This window comes from Notechis scutatus, chromosome 4, assembly GCF_049901735.1.
Source record: "Notechis scutatus isolate UNSWTSFEM ecotype Mainland chromosome 4, rNotScu1.2, whole genome shotgun sequence".
Lineage (NCBI taxonomy): Eukaryota > Metazoa > Chordata > Lepidosauria > Squamata > Elapidae > Notechis > Notechis scutatus.
Window position 1 is genome coordinate 138,107,974 of NC_142012.1, and position 21,013 is coordinate 138,128,986.

Here is a 21,013-nt window from a genome sequence, read left to right on the forward strand (position 1 = left end):
CAGGTATACAATTATTCTGTTTGAGTCTTCAAGATAAAATAAAATTCCAAGTTTCTTGTCTAAAATTTTTATTTTCTTCTCTTGATGCTGATTTTTATAGGAATATTAGTAAAATTACTAGCACGGAAAGAGAATATAGTTTTTGAGGTTCTTGCAATGACCTCATCAGTTTTGAAATGAGATACTCAGCAATTGCTTAGCTTTCAATGTCCACAGGTATAGAGGGGCTCTAAATCTATGAAATCTGCAACATTTGAGTAGAAAGTGCAGAAGATGGTGCCAGATTCATTGTATGGCATATATTGTATTTTCATGATGTTTTATCACTTTGAATTCTACCTGAAATGAACTAACTCACAATTAAGAAAATGGTGATGGTATATAAAATTCTCAGACTTTACTACACTCTCTTTCCCAATTCAATGCCTCAAGCTGTCTGGGAGATAAAATAAATTTGGCTGAAACATGCCAAACAATGATAGTAACACGTAACACATAAAATACCTTCCAAGAATGAAAATAGAAAGATTTTTATTATTCATCTTTTATGCATCTGGTGAATAAGCTAAGAAAGGACAAGCTTCCAATAAAAATAGGAATAGGACACTAAAAAATAACTACTGAAACTATAGCAATAGAGAATTACAGTTCTCAATCATACGGTAAATGTCCTAAAGTAGAAAGATTTGTTAAACACATAATTATTTCTTTTTTTAACTGTTTTTTTTTTTTTTTTTTTTTGGCAAATCAAATGATTTCTCTTGGCAACTGCTTTCATTTTCTAAGGATATAGACAGTTTCTACATCAGAATGGATAATATCCTATAAGGTAGGAGTGTCAAATTCAAGGCCCGGGGATCAGATCTGGCCTGCAGGGTGCTTAGATCTGTCCCGCAGGGCTGCACTGGAAACAGTGAAGGACCAGCCCGCAGTGCCTCTGCCAGTGAAAATGGAGCTTGGGAGGGCTCTGTTTTTGTTGACAGAGGGTTGCAGGGGGCCATCACAGCCAAAAATGGAGCCTGGGAGCCCCTTTTCACTGGCAGAGCACTCGGGCCACCACAGGTGCTCCCAACATGAATGACATCAAGCTGGCTATGCCCACCCCCAGCCCCCTGAAGTCAAACACAACCCTGTTATGGCCCTTGATGACATCAAATTTGATAACTTTGCTATAAGGCATATACTTAATTATTTTTCTTTTATAGAAATGTGATATTATTAAATAAAAATTAGCAATGTACTCCAAATAGAACTGCTAGGGCTGAAAAGCAACAGCTAATCAGTCACTTCCAAAGCTTATGTAAGCTAGAAGAGAAACTATTGGGAAGCAGTTGTGAGAAATTCTATGCAACAACTTAGAATGCAGAACTTACTAAGGTGAGAGCTGCTTCACTAAGAGTCCTGCTCTAAAGACTAGTGGGTAGAGCCTGGAGAAATACTATATCTGATTTGATTTGTATTTATACTTTAATATAACTTTTGGACATCTCTGGTACCATACTGTGTTTTCAGGGATCTGAATTGGATGCCATAATATCTCTAAAAAGCTGCAGAGAACTAATCAAATGCTGGCTATGAAGCTAGAGAAAAGGTCTTCTAATGATTCACTTTCCACAGAGGAGATATGCAGCTTTCAGCTCATCACGCAATTCAGGCAATTGCATGCCTTATGAATGTGTCGCTTACAACTACCAATTTTCTTTATCCATCTACCCTTTACACCTGCTTTTCGCTGGTTTCTCCCAAATCATGCATTGCTTCTTTTCTGGAAATTGATCTTTGCAATTCTTTGTTTTGTCTCCATCAGCCATAGAAGAACAAGTCAAGACTATGATATTCATATCCCTCCACCCTTTATCCACATTCCTTCTTTTTTCTTACCTCAGACACTCTTGTAATGCATTTGCCTTTCCCAGAACACTGAAAGCCATCAGACTGGATTCCTTCAGGCAAACACATGCTGACCTTTACTATGACTGTCAAGCGTAATGGCACAATGCATTTGGAAACAGAATCATTCACAAAACCTGGGGGGGAAAGAGACAATATATATTACTGTTAAAATAGAATGCAATGCCTTAAAAGGGAACTTAAAATAGACAAGAGACTATGGCAGAGATGGGGAATGAGTTAGAGCTACAGTTAATACATCTCCTCACCTAAATTCCATTAAACTGCTACTGAGTGTCCATAGACAGGAGATATATGAAAATTAGTTGTATTATACTGCACAGATTGGGTTTTTTTAATTTTTGCTTATGTTGCCTCTGTAGTTCACAACAGCTTTAGAAGAGAAAAGGACAGGAAAAATTGGGCAAGAAGGTCAATCTAGAGTTGGAGTGTTTGTGAGTGTGTGTGTGAGTGTGTGTGTGTGTGTGTACACCTGTCCTAATTTCACTAGAAGAACAGATGAAATGTAGTTCAAATGCACTTACAATTAATCCAAATGAACTGTATCAAAGCAAAAATAAATCCCTTATCAGAAGTTGAAAAATTAGGTAGATAATACTGCTTCTTTATAAATTTTCATTACCTATGAAAACAATGGAGAGACCACATTAATTATACAGTCTGGGAAAAGTGGGCTTCTGGCTTTATGTGGTCCAAATATTGGTTTCTCACTTCCTATACGTGCCTGAGCAGTAATCAATACTAAGCAAACTTTATATAGGCTCAGAAGTTAAGCAAGTTCAGGTTTGGTTAAGTTATGGAATGAGATACTACAAGAATACAAGAAATGCAGGCTACAGTGAGAAATTGGAAAACATCCTGGAATAACAAAGCGGCAAACCACCCAGTATAGAAATAACAGATATATCCACAGAGTTATCAAGAACTTATCTGGACTCAAAGGAGTCTCTACTTTTACATACTCCATAGTCAGGTGCTTTTGAAAAATGCTTGAGATATAGGTCAGAAATATATAATTTATTTGCACATCACTGGAGATATAATATACAGCCATGTGCAAAGGCCCTTATAATTTAAAGTAGTTCTACCATCCATATCTATACCTATGTTGATCAGATATCAAGGTCACAGCATTAGAACAGTTATAAATGACTAAATTACAATTTTGTTTCACTTAATTTAGATGCTCTCTCTCTCTCTTAACCTCTTATGCTAGCAACTAAATGTTTAGAGAAATCTATTATTAGTAAATTGAGTTGATTAATATATAATTACCATACAGGAGAATACACAGAAACAAAATGCAGACACCATCATCATTATACAAAATTTATTTTAAGAATGATCATGAAGTAGAACACTTGGAAGAAGAAAGTAAAGACAGCCTTGACTTTGTGGTGATTACTACCTAGAGTAATTAGCAAGATAGTCCTTCTCTAATAACAAAATTACTAAAGACCATTGTTATCGAATAACATTTTCTAAAAAATACTTTTGATTTCCATGCTAAGTAAAATGACAAGGAGTAAATAGTATAGGTTGCATTTTAAGAATGAGTTCTGTTAATGACTGCAAAATCTCTAACACACTGAAATAATGGTGGGTTTTTGGATCCATCAACCAAATATTTCTAAATTATGTGTGCAAAACACTTTCAGTCATTTACTTATGATGAAATGGGAGAAGTTTTAAAATGTATAATTTCAGTGCATTAATATTTAAGGTGGACAAGATGTCTTGCTTAAATATCTAATATCTTCATAGTAAAGAGAATAAATTAAATATTATTATTCCAAAACTGGCAGGTCCCAATGATCTTTTCTTTATTGGTTTGCTGAGACTAATTGTTGTAAGTTCCTAAAGACTATGCTACAACAATAAATAGCAACCTCAATAGTTTATTCCTTCCAGCTAGTAATGATCTAAAGTGGAGGCAGATGGACTAACTTTCCAATTTATATTCCAACTCAGAATTAAGACAAGAAGATGCTGAATATTGAAATATCTACCATTTTGCTACTATATTTTAAATTGCTAAGAATTCAGTTCATTAATTACTGTACCAGTGTAACTTTAAAAATGGACAAACATATTATGATACTAGTGAGCATGAAATAAAAGCAAAAGATTCCAAAAAAATCTTGCTAATAAGAACAATATCTGCCTGAATTATTTAATGCATATAAATAAAACAAAACAAATGTCTTTTTCTGTTCCTCACATCTTTTGTTACCCTCATCTAAAGTCATAAAACCTTATACTTTTTATCCAGGGTTTCACAATTGTACTGGATTTTTATTTGCCATAATGCCATAACCAGTACAGTTATGTATGTCTATAACATCTGAAGAATATCAGACTGGGGAAGCCAACCAACCTACTCACAGCATTTGACATAACTGAATATAACTGAAATACTTATCAGATAATGTTTTCAATCACAATGAACAGCCAATGTTTTAGAAAACAGATGCAATGTATGTAAATTATGTAAATTACTTCTGTTATAGAGAAGAATGAGATTATGAAGACAGAAAATTACATAAATTTCTCATGAAGCAATATACAGAGGTGAAGAAATGTAATATAGTTCTGAACTTTAATGCTAATAGCTATAGTGAAAATCTCACATTCCTGGATCTAACAAAATGAAGTGTTTTTTAAATTAATTGCACCATCTCTTTGAATTGTTCTTTGAAGCCTCCTAGAAGTCAGTGCAATACCCACAGAATCAAGGTCATATGTCACTGATAGTTGTTACCTGTCAGCATTTTACATTTTCCTAGGTAATCTTTTAAAGAAGCCTTATATACATGTTCCATTATAAAACAAATCATATCTCATAGTAGTCCTATCCATAGTGTGTTACTGTAATGCAAAAGAGAAAATCCTATTCTTGTTATGACTTACTATAGCAACTCTGATTTGATATAAAATATACACTTATGATTTGTTCAATACATTAGAAAAATACTTTATGAGTATAAAAATCAACACATTAGCAAAACTCACCAATGAAATAGTTGTTTCCCAATTCCAGCATCTCCTCTGCTAGGACAAGTCCACCCATTGCTTGGAGAAGAGTAATGCTTGTGGCATCTATAAGTGAGCATTGTTTAAACCTTTCTGTGGTCACCTTCCATAATAGGATAAGGGAAGCAATGGTATCTTGCCTTATTCTAAAGTCAAAAATAAAAGTATTAAGCAGATCATAATGAAAACAAGTATTTTAAATATTTTCTATAAGAATATAACATCACTATTGATATTAAAAACATGTTTCTATGACTTAATTGATGCAAAATTTCTCATTAATTTCAACACTTGTGGAAGATATCAAAAGTGAGTACATATTAATTCCATAATGTTATACTTACCAGAAAATATTTTATTGTTTTTGTTGTTGTTGTGCTGTTGTTATTAAATATACAGCAATTTGAAAGCCCAGCTGGCAATTCTTTGGCTGGTGTTGGGCTTCACTCACACTTCCTTACTTCTTTCCAAGAACCTAGAATTTTGTAATATAGTGGTGTAGCATATGTGTGGATGCACACAGTGTGGTCCTTTATAGTTGAAGGATGGAAATTTTGTCAATGTACAGGTTTTCTAAATCCCATCAAAGATTTTTGGTATGGGACCACAGCTGGTTCATGCTATAATCTTTCAGGTTCAACTTTCAGATCTTGATCTTCATTGTGATCTTTACTAATTCTTTGTCTTCTATTCTATTATTCCTGGTATTGTAATATCGATTATCCACACTCTATTTTTTTCAACCACAGTTAAATCTGATGAGTTAGTTATGTGCCAAGCCAAGTTATGTTTCCACTAAGAAATCCCACAATATTTTAACCTGCTCAATTTTTTACTCCTCTTTCAACTTTATTTTTTCATTATTAGCATGTGATAATTTTTAAAGATGTTTCAATGACTCATCATGCTGACTATGTTAAGTCATTGTTTATAAAGAATTTCAGTGACCTTCTTGCACGAGCTGACTATATGATCATTTCTTTTGCTTCTTTGAACAATCTATACTTTGAATTATTTATTTTTTCAACTCTGGCCTTGATTGTATTTGTTCAAACAATTTGCTCTTGAGTGCCAAAATCGAGCTTAGGGTTTTGTTTTGTTTTTAATGTTCCAGTTGTAATGCATTGCCAGGTTTTATCTTTATCCACTTTCTACTGATCTTTTGTAGAAATTGATCATTATTGCTTTTCCTTGCCAGCATTCAGTTAATGTTTCTATTACATTATTTCAATATTCATGTTTTATTTCCTGTACATTTAATAAGTTCTAGTTTTTAACTTGCATCAATTGTTGTTCTTAGATGTCTTTTACATAATCAGCCATCACATATTTTTCTTTTTTGGCAGTTTGACTTGAAGTAAACTTCAGCCTTCTTTTTCATAGGGTAGATATAGTCTATCACTCTATCACTACAGGGTTGTAATGCAAAGTGAATAGTTACCAATTTTATGATATTTTAGTCCAATTGATTTTGAGTCTAATTGTTATGGTTGGTCACAAAGTCAGGCAGATTTTCAGACTGAATTTGGCATTTTTTCCCTACCTATCAAATTCCTACCTTTCCTACCTTCTCCAAATACCTGGGATAGGCAGATGTTATTTGATGGTGTTAAAGATACCATCATCATATGATGTAAGATGTACCAAATCAATCTTTTGCAATTTACTGATAGTGATTTTCTCAATGCCAATGGTGTTCACATTGTGTTCATGTTGTTTTGGGATTGCGCTCAAGGTACCTATAATTATTGGTGCTATCTTTTCTTTCTTTTGCCATAGTTGTTCTATTTCTATTTGCAGGTCTTGGCATTTTGTGATTTTTCTCTAGGTTATTTCTCTTCTATTCTGTTGTCTTCAGGTACTGCAACATTCACTATTCAGATTTTTTTTGTCTTTCTTATCGATAATTTTTAAGTCTGGGGTTTTATGTGGAAAGTGCTTGTATTTTGAATTCTAAAGTCCCAGAGCACTTTAGCTTTTTCATTTTCTAGTACTTTATCTATTTTGTGGTCCCACCAGTTCTTGTTTATAGGACAATGGTATTTCTTGAAGATTTTTTTAGAACACCATTGTTTCTTCTTTGTCATGCCACTATTTCTTCAACTTCTTTGCAAAAGCACCACTTGCTGTCTGCTGCTGTCTTCTCAATTCTTGCTTTATTCTTAAGGCTTGGTCTTATACAGCCAGAATTAGCCCCCTGTCTCTTTCTTCAACTTTTTTGCTCTTAGCCTTTGCCAGATCTTGTTATCTGCTTTGTCTGCTTTTTTAAAAATGTACTGGCCATGTAATACTTTGCCTTGCCATGTTTCTTTTAATAATAATGATGTTGGTTATTAATATTTTAATGATAATATATTGGTGTGTAAATTTATTATCATTATTATAAATTTATTATAGCTGCCCTTTTTCATAGCCTCTGGACAGCTTAGAAATACAAAATAATAAAAACAATTAAAATATGCATACATGCAACATGTTACATTGATAATAAGACCACCTTGGACTTCTTAACTAAGGAAGAAGTTAACTATATGGAGAGGAGAATTGTGGTAATCACACAGTTTTAAATCAGTAGCTTTATATATACAAATATTCCTTTACAGTAAGTATCCTCAATTTCTATACATGTTGAACAGCTTCCATTGCCCATAGTGGCTAGGAATTCTGGCAATTGCCACAGCCACTAGGATGGGGAAGGCCAATCTATTCCTACCATAAATAACATCTAATAAACAACAAGGTTGAAAATGCAATGGGTGAAAAGGCTCTGGCAATGCAGTCAGGGACACATGAATTAACAAAGAGCTCAAGAATATGAGAATAATAGAAGAAATAATCAAAATTTGGCTGAGAAACAGAGAGCCATCTTGAATATTTTTAAAGTATGAATAGACCAAGAAGAGACAGGCCTCAGGAACTTGAGAGAAAGATGAAGGAAAAGCCAGGGTGAAAAACATGAGTGAAGAGACAATTGGAAGCTGAGTAAATTATAAATTCTGAGGGAAGAGGGGGGAAAAGTCATGTCAAGCTAAGAAAAAGATATATCTTTCATCAATAAGTAACTTTGAAGACATTAACCCCAAGGGGAAAAGATTATAAATCTTATAAATGTCTACATACACATTCAATCCATTAACTTGCTATCTCAGCAGCAAAAATTTAATAGTCCTGCATTTCTAGAGCAATAACCTTGGAGGGCAACTCAAGTCAATCAGTCACAGTAAATTAAAATTGCAGCTCTAATTAATCACATTATTTTGGCTCAAGTACAACTATTAAATATTTAGCATTTTTATGTTTCTAAAAAAGCAATTAGGCTTTGTTTCTCTATGTAGTAAATATTAATTTTGCCATGGTCAAAGCCATATTTCTACTAATGATACTGGGTTTGGGTTTCATGTCACTTCCCAAATAATTATTGGGAAGAATTGGCTTTTTTAGCCTAAAACAAGTTTTGTAAATGAAGAATAGTTCTTTCTAATGAATATTTCTCACCTTATTCTTTTACTGCATCTTTAGTTGAATAGCCAAATATTGTTAAACACTCTGTTCCAAATGTGGAACTACTAGATACAAGAGTTGGGAGCTCAAAACAAAAATTTAATCTTTTTAAATATATTATGTCTATTTTATGTTAGATACCAACTTTCATGTGGAGTTCAACATTATATCCCACTTCCACCATGCTTTTTTAACATAAATTGCCTCTTCAAAAGTTCCTCTTCGGAATAATAAGCATACAAAAGGCTAAATCTTTCCTTCCAGATAGGTATTTATTTTTGATGGCAAATAATAAATGTGTGACTCCTACTTATTTTGCTTTAAAACTCTAGGATCCCTAACAATAAATATCTGCAGATGAGGGAAAGCTCTATATTTAATATATTATATTATTCCCCAGTCTAGTGCACTCTTTTTGTGTTGGATTTAAACTATCATACTTTCCAACTAATTAAGAAGCACTGATATCTAAAAGGCTAGTCCACTTCTAGAAAAGCATTTGATGCCTATTGTATTATCCCTCCAGGATTGGGGGGGGGGGGGGAAGCAAAGCAAAAAAGATGTACATGTATTTGCATTCAGAGACTGCAAAATCAACATTTAAAGCGGCCATGTGAGTTTGGGGAGAGGGGAGGAGCACAACTGCTTTAATGATCTGGGGGGAAAATTCATATGGTCCCTTGCATGCACCAAAGCATTTCTTTCAAAGACCATAGATGAGAAAACTGACAAATAAGCTTTTCATGTATTCCAATAAAACAATAAAAAATTGAACATTTGGAAAACACAACTGGAAAACTGACAAGCCATTTTAGGGAGATTGCGACATAAGAACCCATAAGGTTTTTACATTATGTTCCTGCCATTCTTTTCCATTTATACACAAGATTTCAAAAGATGGATTAGACAACCAAATTATCCAAAACTTTTATGTAATAATGCAAAACAGCAGATTCTTACTTTATTGAAGTATTTTGTGGAACTTCAAAAGATATTAGGCGACCCCCACCAGAATTATTGGAGCTGGCATTTCCACAGGCTACATCAGGGATTATCTATAAAGAGTGTGCATAAATATGAGACAACCTACATAACTAATAGTTTTTAAATAGAACCCACAAACTGATTTTAAAATGTAATAAAATTGAAATGTATTTGATGGATATATTTTGGAAATATTTTTATAGAGCAACAGATACACAAACAAAAAGGCTCAGCTTGGTTTGGGTCTGGTTTTCTTAAGAAAAAGACAAAGGTCTATTGTAGCAACCTAGATTCCTAATGGATTGCAACACAATCCTTTAAAAAAGCAGGTAATGAAAATTCATAGGCTTTCAGGAACACACAGTAAGATAGCCAATAGCATCTCTCAGCATCTTACTGTTGTGTAGTGAGGAATACAAACAAATCATAGTTTAGCAATGCTTTGCCACCTGATGCCAGCAAAAGGAAGAACAATTATTATTATTTTCCTATGAGAATGGATCTTTCACAATATAAACTAGACCCATTGCTACTTGCCAAGGAGAGAAAAAATACTATAAAGTATATGTTTATTTTTGTAGGTAAAATGTTTCATTTTCAGGCAGTGCTTCTTTAAAAAGCATTAACAAAGTATGCCATTAATATGTCTTCTAAATTGATTAGATTGCAAATTCAGCAATTGCAAATTCAACTCAGTGAAATGTATAAGCTACTACCTAAGTTATCCTTGGGAGTATTTCCTGCCTATTTTACAAATGCTCTCAACATTTTTTTTTGTTTTTTTGTTTTCTTTTTGACTCCCAGATTTTAGGTTGTTCAGCTCAATTCTCTTATTACAGAAAAATTCAAAACATTAACATTTTCCTAGAAACCTTATTACATACAAATGGATAATACAAAGCAATTTTTTTAAAATGGGAGGAGATATTTGAAATACTAACTTACCCTTTCTTAACATAAAATATAATTTTCTTTTCTCTCAGTGTAGGACATGAGAAATAAAACAGCATCAGTTAATTAATATTTTTATTCAATTTTAAAGAGTGTAAAAATCAATATTGCAAAATAAATGATCAAATTAAAGCATTTTTCCCTAGCAATGCTTTTAGGTCACGTTCACAGTTATAGGGTATCTAAATTTAAAATATATATATTTCATTCTTCAGTTTTCTTAAACTGAAATTTGATGATCCAGTAACATATTTTACCATACGATAAATAATGCTATATATACAAAAATAGTAATTATGCAGGCAGTATGCATTTCAACCTTACTTAAGTACTAGCCCGTTTTTTAAAAAAGAATGTTTTTTTTAAATATTCCAAAGAATAAAGAATTTCTCTATACCCACAAATGTCCATTTGGTCATATTAAATAATTTATGTATTTAGTAATAAATATGGTCTGTGATCAACAACAATGCTGGTGGCATTCATTAAAATTAATGACTTCTCAGAAAAATATTAAAAGTTTATACCAAGTTCTAAGATAATTTTGTAATTAACACTTCCCACCACAAATTCACAAACAGAATTCTTAGTTATTTTTCTTGATGCTTCCAGCTTTCCACATAAGGTCACATACAGACAATCTCTTCCTAAAGCTCCGACTAGATTTCATTCATAAATAATTTATGATACGTATTTTGCTTTTTTTAAAAAAAAACTTACTTCTACTTCATCCCATTTCAGATCCATAAGTTTTTGCCCCTCCTTGGGTTCCCACGTTGGTAGTGTCACTGTTGCTTGGACTTGTGGCAGGATAATATCTGGTTCCATGGTGGCTGCTCCTGGACTATTTTCACTTGGCAATTCTGATTCTGTCCACCCAGACACTGGGGAACCATAAAATGAATATTCACAGTTTGTACCTTCATAGCCAGTATTACAAACACAGAGATATCCATCACCATTACTAGTGCAGTTGCCATGGTGACAAGGGTTGCTGGCACATGGATCTGAAACAAACTGAAACACAAACAATAATGGAATTCTTAGTACGACAGAATAAGATGTGTCAATCTTGTTACAAATGTTAATCTGCTAAAATATCTGGGTGGCCTTCACCTGCTTTACTTAGAATTTCCTTTTCCAACCAAGCATCTTTCAAGTGTGCTGGACTTCAGTGGTCAAAATTTCTAGTTGATATAATAATTGTTAACACTGAAAGCTGTGAAAGAACATAGCTGGAAGGTAATCAGGAGAAGACGGAGGTTCATTATTCACATTTCAATAAAAAGATTATGCAGGAGAAATAGAAGAAAATTAGCAAACAAAACTGATGGTGTTGACAAAGTTGAATGGTTTAGAAATGTAATATTGGAACAGTTTCCAGAGGAATAATAATTAGCCTTTTGCAACAAATACAACAAAGCACAGAGGTATGAAGTAGCACAATTCTTACTGTTATACTATTTTGTGAGGATATTTGAGGAACATTGGTGCACTGTTCTGAAGACAGCAGGAAGACAACAGTTATATGTACGATTTGTAATCATCTTCTAAATTGTAAAAGTCTTTATAATCTAAAATGCATCTTGAACAATGATCAAACAATAGTTTTGAACATGTGTGCGATATGTGTGTATATGCATTCAGGAAATCAGAGTCATGTTAGATTAAGCTCTCTATCTAATAGATTAAATCACCCAAATATTAATACAATAATAAATGGATTTGATTTTAAGACATCACAAAAGCAATTTAATAGTAGTGATATCTTAAAAATGGGCACATTTATTAATATAATCCCAAAAACGTCATCTAGACTTTTTATTATTGTGTTAATTTTTCAGACAATGCTAATTCCGATTCTTTCCTGCACTTCGGGTATTCTTTACCTTATAACCACAACCGAGTCCAAAATGTCCACTGTTAAGCAAGACAATTGTGTTTTTTTTTAAACAAATTTTATTAATTTTACAGACAAACAAAGCATCATTAAACATTAAAGACATTGAACCTCTTTCCATTATAAATTTTACAAGGCAAATAAAACATTGTTCTATACAATACAATTCTAATATATCCCATTTCCACTTAAATAGCTTTTTAGCAAATTTCTCATTATTTCTCTTTACTCTTATTCAATTACATTTCTTCTATATTTATCCATTTTATACTCATCATATTCATATTTCCCTCTGCCTTGTTTACAAATATTCCTCTCGCTTTCTCCCAAGGTTTTATTAAATCTCAATCAGACATACACACACAAAACACAAAAACATAAAACTTCTTTTTAAAAAGTAGCTTGGCCCCGGATTACCTCTCTTTGTATGGACTTCAATTAAATTCATGTTCAACTTATATGCCATTACCTATCTTATTACCCTTCTATATCTTTATTATAACTTCTCCCGCTTTCCACTCTTCTTAATTCTATTTTATTTATTTCATCTTAATTTAAATCATTATATTTATATCTTTTGTCCATTCTTTTCAATTATCCATTTACCTCATTCATATTAAAAAAAAAATATTTCTCCTGAAATCACCAATCGAAGTATGATGCCTTTCCATCGCTCCCCTACATTAACATTTAAGGTAACACCTAATTCCCTATCCAATTCTGCTTAGTACATTCTACTTACTAAAATAGTAAATCCATAAAGTAATTAAATATATAATTAAACATTAAATCTCATAGCATTCCAATTATCTATTTCAAAAACAAATACCATAATAATAAGTTCATACAAAACATCCACACAAGTCAATTAAACTCTATACTTAAACTAAATGTTTTAGACATTCCTTTTAATATTTTATTAAATCTTAAAATCTATCATTATTAAACCTTTAATATTTTAATCTTTACTTAAGCCTTATAAAATTCTAATTTTCTGATTCTCATACAAATACTACAATACTATCATGTACCTTGCAGAAACATTTTAAAACAAAGTTATGCATTACCCATTATCCATAAAAAAAGATTTCTTCTCCACACCTTATTTCATACCTTTTTGGCTTTTTTTCCCCTTCTTCCTTCCTATCTTATCCCATCTGGTCTTTTTACCCCCTTCGCTCCCCCCCTCTGTTGCATTTCTCTTTTCTTTTGCTTTCTAACAGTATATTGATTTTAATCAGCTTTGTAAACTTTGTAGACTCATTAAAGATGGCTTCTTCTTCTTCTTCTTCTTCTTCTTCTGTATCCTCCATTAATTGCTGCGTTTGTTGATAAGTAGCAAGCACCATTTCTAAAAAGCAAAAAATTTCTCTCACACCGTCTTTACCTTCTTTTTTTATTCTACCATAGTCCTCTCTCAGTTCATCAACAGATAAAGCCATTATAAACCTTTTCTTCTTCTTTTTTCTCTTCTTCTTTTTAAAACAACCAAGATAATTCAAAACTTAAAACAATTCCCCAAAATCCCAAAGTCATCAAACAATCCAAACAGAACACAAAGTTCTTCACACTTTTTCTTCCTGGGGTAATATCAGTTGGCAAGGGAAAAAAAACCCCAATCTGTATTTTAAAGTCTTATTACAATTAACTTCCAATCTCAAAATCTACCAGGCATCTCCTCCAGCAAAATCTTAATGAAAGTTTTCTTTTTGTCCTCTCCCTTCCCACTTATAACAGAAAGCTTTAAATTTTTACCTTCTATAAAATAGCAGGATTTTCAATATCCATTTGTTAAATCCATGTGGAAGGAGAGTAAACTTTCTCTTAAAACACTTTCACTCGCCGCTTGTAAATCTCTTCTGGAAACAAAGTATCTTTCAAAAAATCCGAATTTTCAGGATATTACTTGTATTACTTGTATCTTATAGTCCAGTTCAGACAAGAAACTTTCGCTTCAGCACTTTCTCCTTCTTCCTCCAGCACGATCTTGTCCAGCTGTCAGCTTCTTTGTGGCGGCCATTACAGACTGCCGCTCCACCGCCTTGAGAAAGAGGGTTAAGCCGGGTGGGGAAGGGGTCTGCGAAGACCCCAACCCCCTGTCCGGATTCCTCCTATCTTGGGCTGCCTCTTCATGGCAGCTCTAGCCTCCAAATCGATGGATCGGAGGCATCAAAGCGGCTAGCGCGGCAGGGATCGCGCAGGATCGCAAATCCCTGCCGCTCGCGAAGCCGACAAACCGGAAGTCAAGCAAGACAATTGTTAAATGGGGTTTGCCCCATTTTATGACCTTTTTGCCATAGCCGTTAAGTGAATCACTGCAGTTGTTAAATTAGTAACATGGCGGTTAAGTGAATATGGCTTCCCCATGGACTGCTTGTCAGAAGGTTGCAAAAGGTGATCACATGACCCCAGGACACTGCAACCATCATAAATATAAATCAGTTGCCAAGCTTCTGAATTTTGAATACATGATCACAGAGATGTGACAAGGTCATAAGTGTGAAAAATGGTCATAAGTCACTTTTTCAGTGCTGTTGTAACTTTGAATGGTCACTAAACAAATAGTTGTAAATTAAAGACTATTGGTCAAAGAAAGACATGTTCTAGCTTTTAGTTATATTGCCAGCCATAAAAAAAAAACCTTAATGTTGCATGAGAGAGAGAGAGAAAGGGAGGAGAGAAATGACCAATTTCTCTTTTTTTAACCAGGTGTTATAGCACTTTGTTTTCTTCTTAATATTTCAAATTCCATTGTGTGCACATCTAGAGTAGAAAGCAATTTTTAGACCAGATAATTAAAAAAGATAAATGTCTCATTAATAAAAAGTGTTTCATACAGTCAATTTGGTCTACTGGCCAAGGCACAAGGCCAAAAACCAAGTCACTGTGAGTTCTAGTCCTTCCTTAGACATGAAAGCTAATGGGGTGACTTTAGGCCAATCACTCTTTTGTCAGCCCATGATGTCAGGCTCTGGCAACAAATCCTTGATTGATCCCAAAAAGTGGAGCTTGCACTTGTGGGAAACACTAGGAAGGGGGGAAAAGTCTCTCATAAAATTTTCTATAGTTACATTATTGAACTGATAATTAGCCACATTTACAACTTGGGTAAGTAATCTAGAAGAGAAGATATGGGACAGAAGCTATTTTCATCTTTTCCAAATTTGACATACTAGCTTTAAGCATAGATTTCATATACGGTACTAATTTCCTAGCATGAGGGAAGAATAAAATTGGTCAATCAGGATGAAAATATTCTTATTTCAACTGTAATTGTTTTGAGTTAATAGTTTTAACTTAAAAGCATCAAAGTATTTTATATTTTGTATACCTAAATACATCTAACCTTTCGTCGTTCTTTTCTTTACTTTGATGGTTTTGGTCAATATCAGTTGATTTTTTAAAATAATTCTTTATAAAGAAAGAATTTTTGCCCATAGATGAAACCAAATAAGTAATGAAAATGAAAGCTTTTGTCACAAAAACAGAATTTAAGAAAGAACTATTATTTTTTTCTTATAGTTATAATAAAAAATATAATAAAGTCTGCATGACATGAGTTTTTGTTTTGATCTTATTTCATTTTAAAGAGAACTAGTTTGGTATTGTGGTTAAGGCATCAAACTAGAAACCGGGATGCCAGTTTCTAATGCCGGCTTCTAATACATAGAGCCAACTGTTTCACCATGAGTCAATCACTTTCTCTCAGTCCTTGGAAGCAGGAAATGGCAAACCACTTCTGAAAAATTTTGGCAATAAAACTGAAGACTCTAGTCCAAACAAGCTACCAGGAGTAAAAAAAAAAAAACTGACTCAAAGAAAGCACATGCAGACAAAATGAAAACACAAGTCTTATGGAATCAATATTATAACTGTTTATCTAAACACTGTTAGGGTAGTGACTATAGAATAAAAGAGAGACATAGAAAATGACATAAGCCTGGTTTAAAAAATAGCACATCTATGCTACAGAAAAGCAAAAGGAATAAGTTGAAGCAACAAAATATCCCAAATGAAATAACTACCAATTAGAAATAGCAATAGTTTGGTGTGAGCTGGGTTAAACTTGATCGGCTTTAGCTGTCAGTCAAAATAAGCAAATTGTGCAATCTGCTGTGCAGAATTGGTATTATGGAGACATATGAGTTAGAAGTAGGGAGATATAAAACTGGTATCTATGCTCTGATAATTTAATGAATAAAGGTAAAAGTAAAGGAATCCTTGTAGATTTTACTACACTAGTTGTTGCTGACTATAGAGGCCAGTGTTCATCTTCGTTTCAAGGCCATTGAGCCAGCACTGTCCAAAGAAATTTCCGCAGTCATGTGTACAGCATGATGTCATGGAGCGCTGTTAACTTCCTACTGAAGTGATACCTGTTTATCTATTCACATTTGCATGCTTTCAAAGTGCTAGGTTAGCAGGAGCTGGAACAAGGACAGGAGCTCAATCCGTCACATGATGCTTGGGTCTCGAATCTGGGCTGCCAGTTCTCCAGCTCATAAGCCCAGTGTCTTAATCACTGAGTCACCGCACTGTCCCAGGTGAATAGTTGGTGAATAAGAAAGAATACTGCAGATATCTCTATAGACGAGCAGAAGGGGATGTGATGTGATGGCTTCAAATTGTCTAGAATGGCAGTGACACAGGTAATCTGGAGAATCTTGCTGTTCCTTCATTTTAACAAAGCCAAAGAGAACCACAATGAAGGACTTTTGTACTTAAGGGAGTAGCTGTTTAAAATAACAGCTTTTCAGGGAAGCTAAGATAGGGAGTCTTCTCTAGATTGGCTTGGCACTCTGACCTATAGTACACTGTTTGAGATGTCATCTAACATAGCAAGAAGCTAACAAATTGGGAAGACTACTGTGTGGGGTTTTTTAAAAAATAAATTGTCAAACCACTTAGATCGCCATTCTATACACTTTTATGAGAATACCCCACAAAGAACATCAGGGAGATTATCTTTGAATGCTGGGAGAGCAATATTTGTGTTAGTTCTCTTATGGACTGTCCTTAAAAAACACAAAAATATATTTCTGCTATTCCCTGCTATGATTTTAATGTTTTTAATAATTGAAAAATAATTATAATTGAAAGTTATACATGGAACGCACAAGAAGATAACTGTGTATTTGGTGTGCTGAAAATACACTGCTTATTCATTAGGGCCAACACATTTTATCAAGTTCTTCCCAGGGACATTTTGTCCTACATTATAAGTAGCAGAATAATGACTGTTCTCAGAATATAGGACACAGTGCCATAAGGAAGAATTCTTGAAAAATGTTGAACTACTTATTATATAGTTCATTTGATATTTCTGTTGGTTTTACATGTTCCAGTGCCATGATGGCGAACCTATAGCCATCTCGCCGGACACGCCAGCCATCGCCTTTGCTCTTCCAGGTTCTGGTGCATGCATGTGCACCAGCCAGCTGGACTTTGCACGCACAGGAGCACTGGAAACCAGAAGAGCGCATGGCGGCATGCATGCATGCACTGGAAACCAGAAGCTTAGCTTCCCAGCACGTGCATGCACACCGGGGAGCTGCTCTTCTGGTTTGCGGTGCTCCCCCATGTGCACGCGCACACTCCTGGTTCGGCACTCAATGCCAAAAATGTTCATCAACACTGTTCTAGTGCATTTCCTTCTTTTCTCCCTGTATATTCTCACCATTAGGAGCCTGGTGGCACAGTGGCTATAATGCAGTACTGCAGATAAACTCTGTCCATAGCCAGGAGTTTGACCCTGATTGAACAGGAATTAAGCAGTCCTGTTTTCTCCATACTGTCTGTCACCTTATTGCCATCTTCTCCAATTAATGGACCTATTGTTTCATTGAGTTTCTTCTTGTTCCTTACATACTGAAATAAACAATTTTGTTATCATTATTGGCATAAGTTGCCAATCTTAGCTCATTATGGGCCTTAGCTTTCCTAACTCCCTCCTTGCAGATTCCAGCTATTTGCTGATATTTTGCTTTAGTTATGTGTCCTTTTCCATTTTTTTTATATTTGTCTGTCCCTCAGATTGTTGGAAAGCCCATTGTGCATCCATGCTGGTATCATCTGGTCAGAGGTAGTATTCAACAGGTTCTGACAAATTCTGGAGAACTTTTAGTGGAAATTTTAAGTAGTTCGATGAACCGGCAAATACCACCTCTGACTGGCTCCATCCCCATCTATTTTCTGCTTCCCGAGTCCCATGATCAGCTGGGACTTCTTTTGTTGCCCTGCTCAGGAGAATGGAGCTGGAAAGCAGGTTAGTGAGGTGGGGAGGAAATGGGATTTTGCAGTATCCTTCCCCTGCCATGCCCACAAGCCACGCCCACAGAACCAGTAGTAAAAAAAATTGAATCCCACCATGCATCTGGTGTCTTCTTTGTTCTCTGTAGAGCTGAAGGAGACAATGCAAGACAGAAGGGCATGGAATGTGCTGATTCATAGAGTGACCAAAGGACAGATATGATTAAATGGCTAACAATGTTGTTTTTGCTTCGGCCTTCATTACCTCATTTTTCAGGGTTTCCCAAGCATCTTGAATTGTTTTTCCTTTTTGAATTTCCACCCATGAATCCCCCATAATCATAAGTTTCTTGAAGTCAGCTCCTTTAAAGTCTAAAACACTAGTCTGACTTAGTTCAGTTATCTCTGGTTCTATTCAAGTATGACATGATCACTCTCCCCCACAGTTCCTGTAATTAACCTACCTACTCATAATGTTTCCTCCCAAAAAACCTGCCAAATTTCCTCTTCTTTCAATTGCCTGTTGTTTTTTAGCCACATGAAATGGCCAAAATGCTATCACACTTTTATTTTTTTGTGTTGATACTGTTTTAACACCATAAAAGTGTTAAAATATTAGTCCTTGAGAACTAATTAATTTGCACACACATGTGTTAAGAATACAGGGCAGGTATAGAAATCACTTACATGTACGATATAACTCTTGGTTCTCAATTTCTTTTGGCACCAGGTAGCCAATTAGGAACCAATGGGTTATGTAGAATTTGAAGGTGAAAGCAAGGTGTAATGGCCAAAAAGAATTGTATTTATTTTATTGAATAAATTCTAAGAGTGTTAACAGGGAAAATATATTAACCTTTGTCTTTTCAGTATGCCAGGAACCCCCAGGAATAACAGCAAATAAACAGACCTATTACTGGCAATATAGCTACAAGAATAGAAAAGGTGGGAATCACATGTGTCACCTCAATTAGCACGAGATTTGCAGACAGATGCAAGCCAAAGTGACTTTAACAATGCACTTTGACATTTTTCTCCCCACAACACAGACAGAATGCAAATGAAGATATATGCCTATAGCAGTTTTCTATAACTACTCTCACCAGGTTCTGACAAAATTGCCTTTCTACTTAAAAGGAAAACCTCTTCCATAATTGTAATTTTTCCAACCCTCACTTGCTAGTTTCATTCTATTTTCCAACCTATTTAAGCACATACCACAACACTCAAGTCAGCTGTTGGGGATGCACATGTAAAGTACAATAATATTCTTTCCATTCTATTTTTCCCCCATAAACTAAATTTAATACTTCTGAATCTGAAGAGGAGACATTTTTGGAGCCATGAATAAGAAGAAATATTCCTTTGACTATGAAAATCCACCATCTGACTCAAGAATGTTGAAGTAGAAGTAATATAAGCTGCACCAATGAATAGGCCAAGTCCTTTAAAAAGAGCAATCCTTCATAAAGTCCTCCTTGCAAAGAGAGAAGTGGGACACACAATTACTTTTTTGTTTGTTTTTATTAGATTAATGCTTTTTTATCGGAATAAATAAATTCAGATAGAGTAGAAATCTTATTATATTAACATGTTTTGTTTTTATAAAAACTACGTTGTCATGCCCCTGTTGGATCTGATTCCGAGGGAGAGATGGAACAGCTGACAGGGAGTGGGAGTGTGGAAGAAACTGGGGAAGGGAACAGTCCAGCTGGGCATTCAGAGGAAGACCCAGGCCCACCCCTTCTTCATCCTAGGGCACACAGGGAGGAACGGAGAAGGGAACAATGCGGGTTATAGGGGAGAAAAAGGCCCTGAGTCCCTTCATTAGTTGCAGCTGGGAAAACAGGGTGTTGATAAAGAGGGTGTTTGCGCACAGGTCCTTGCTGGAAGCAAAGCATGAATTTATCAAGTCTTATCTGAGTTCTGGCATCTTCCCAACTGTGTGTGTTCTTTATCTTTTGAAGTCTTCAATTCCTTATCCTGCCCTGTCTCATTAATTGCCACAGCGTGGTTTGTGTTGGTTTTTATTTATAATTTGTATGTACTTTGAGTTCAGACGGAATTTCTTCCCTTTAAAAACTGTTCTTGGGAGAGTTTTTTTCTCCAGCCGATGATAACTGGACGTCTCTTATTTTATGTTAATGATCAAATTCTAAGAATAAAGAAATACTATTGAAAGAATCCTTTCTTTTCTTGGCATTATCTCTCCTCTGGAGAGCTTTCAGTGCATTCAGTTTCAGCAGACAACTAAGCAGAAAAAGTTTTATTCTTGTCATTTTTTTTTCCAAACTGGTCTTTAGATAGGACGTTGGTACTTACCTGATATGCCCATTCTCTGTGAGCTGTGAAGAGCATCCAGTAATGGGGGGAGGTGCTTCAGTCTCCTTTTGGATAGGCTGGGTTTAATTACAAGGACACTCCTTCTCCTCTTCGGTACTCCTCCCTAGTGTCCCCAGTTTTGGCTAAATTGAAGTGTGGACA

At 34.7% G+C, this 21,013-nt stretch overlaps 1 protein-coding gene across 1 annotated transcript in view; it reads right to left on the bottom strand.

Annotated features, from left to right (window-relative positions):
- The window catches only part of DNER (delta/notch like EGF repeat containing), a 125,996-nt gene that overhangs the window by 39,811 nt on the left and 65,172 nt on the right, over positions 1-21,013 (bottom strand). The window contains exons 2-5 of the mRNA XM_087965095.1: positions 11,101-11,397; positions 9,406-9,500; positions 4,924-5,090; positions 1,882-2,027 (exon numbers count right to left, since the gene is read on the bottom strand). Of these exons, the coding sequence (XP_087821221.1) occupies positions 1,882-2,027; positions 4,924-5,090; positions 9,406-9,500; positions 11,101-11,397 (705 nt within the window). The remainder of the gene's footprint in view (positions 1-1,881; positions 2,028-4,923; positions 5,091-9,405; positions 9,501-11,100; positions 11,398-21,013) is intronic.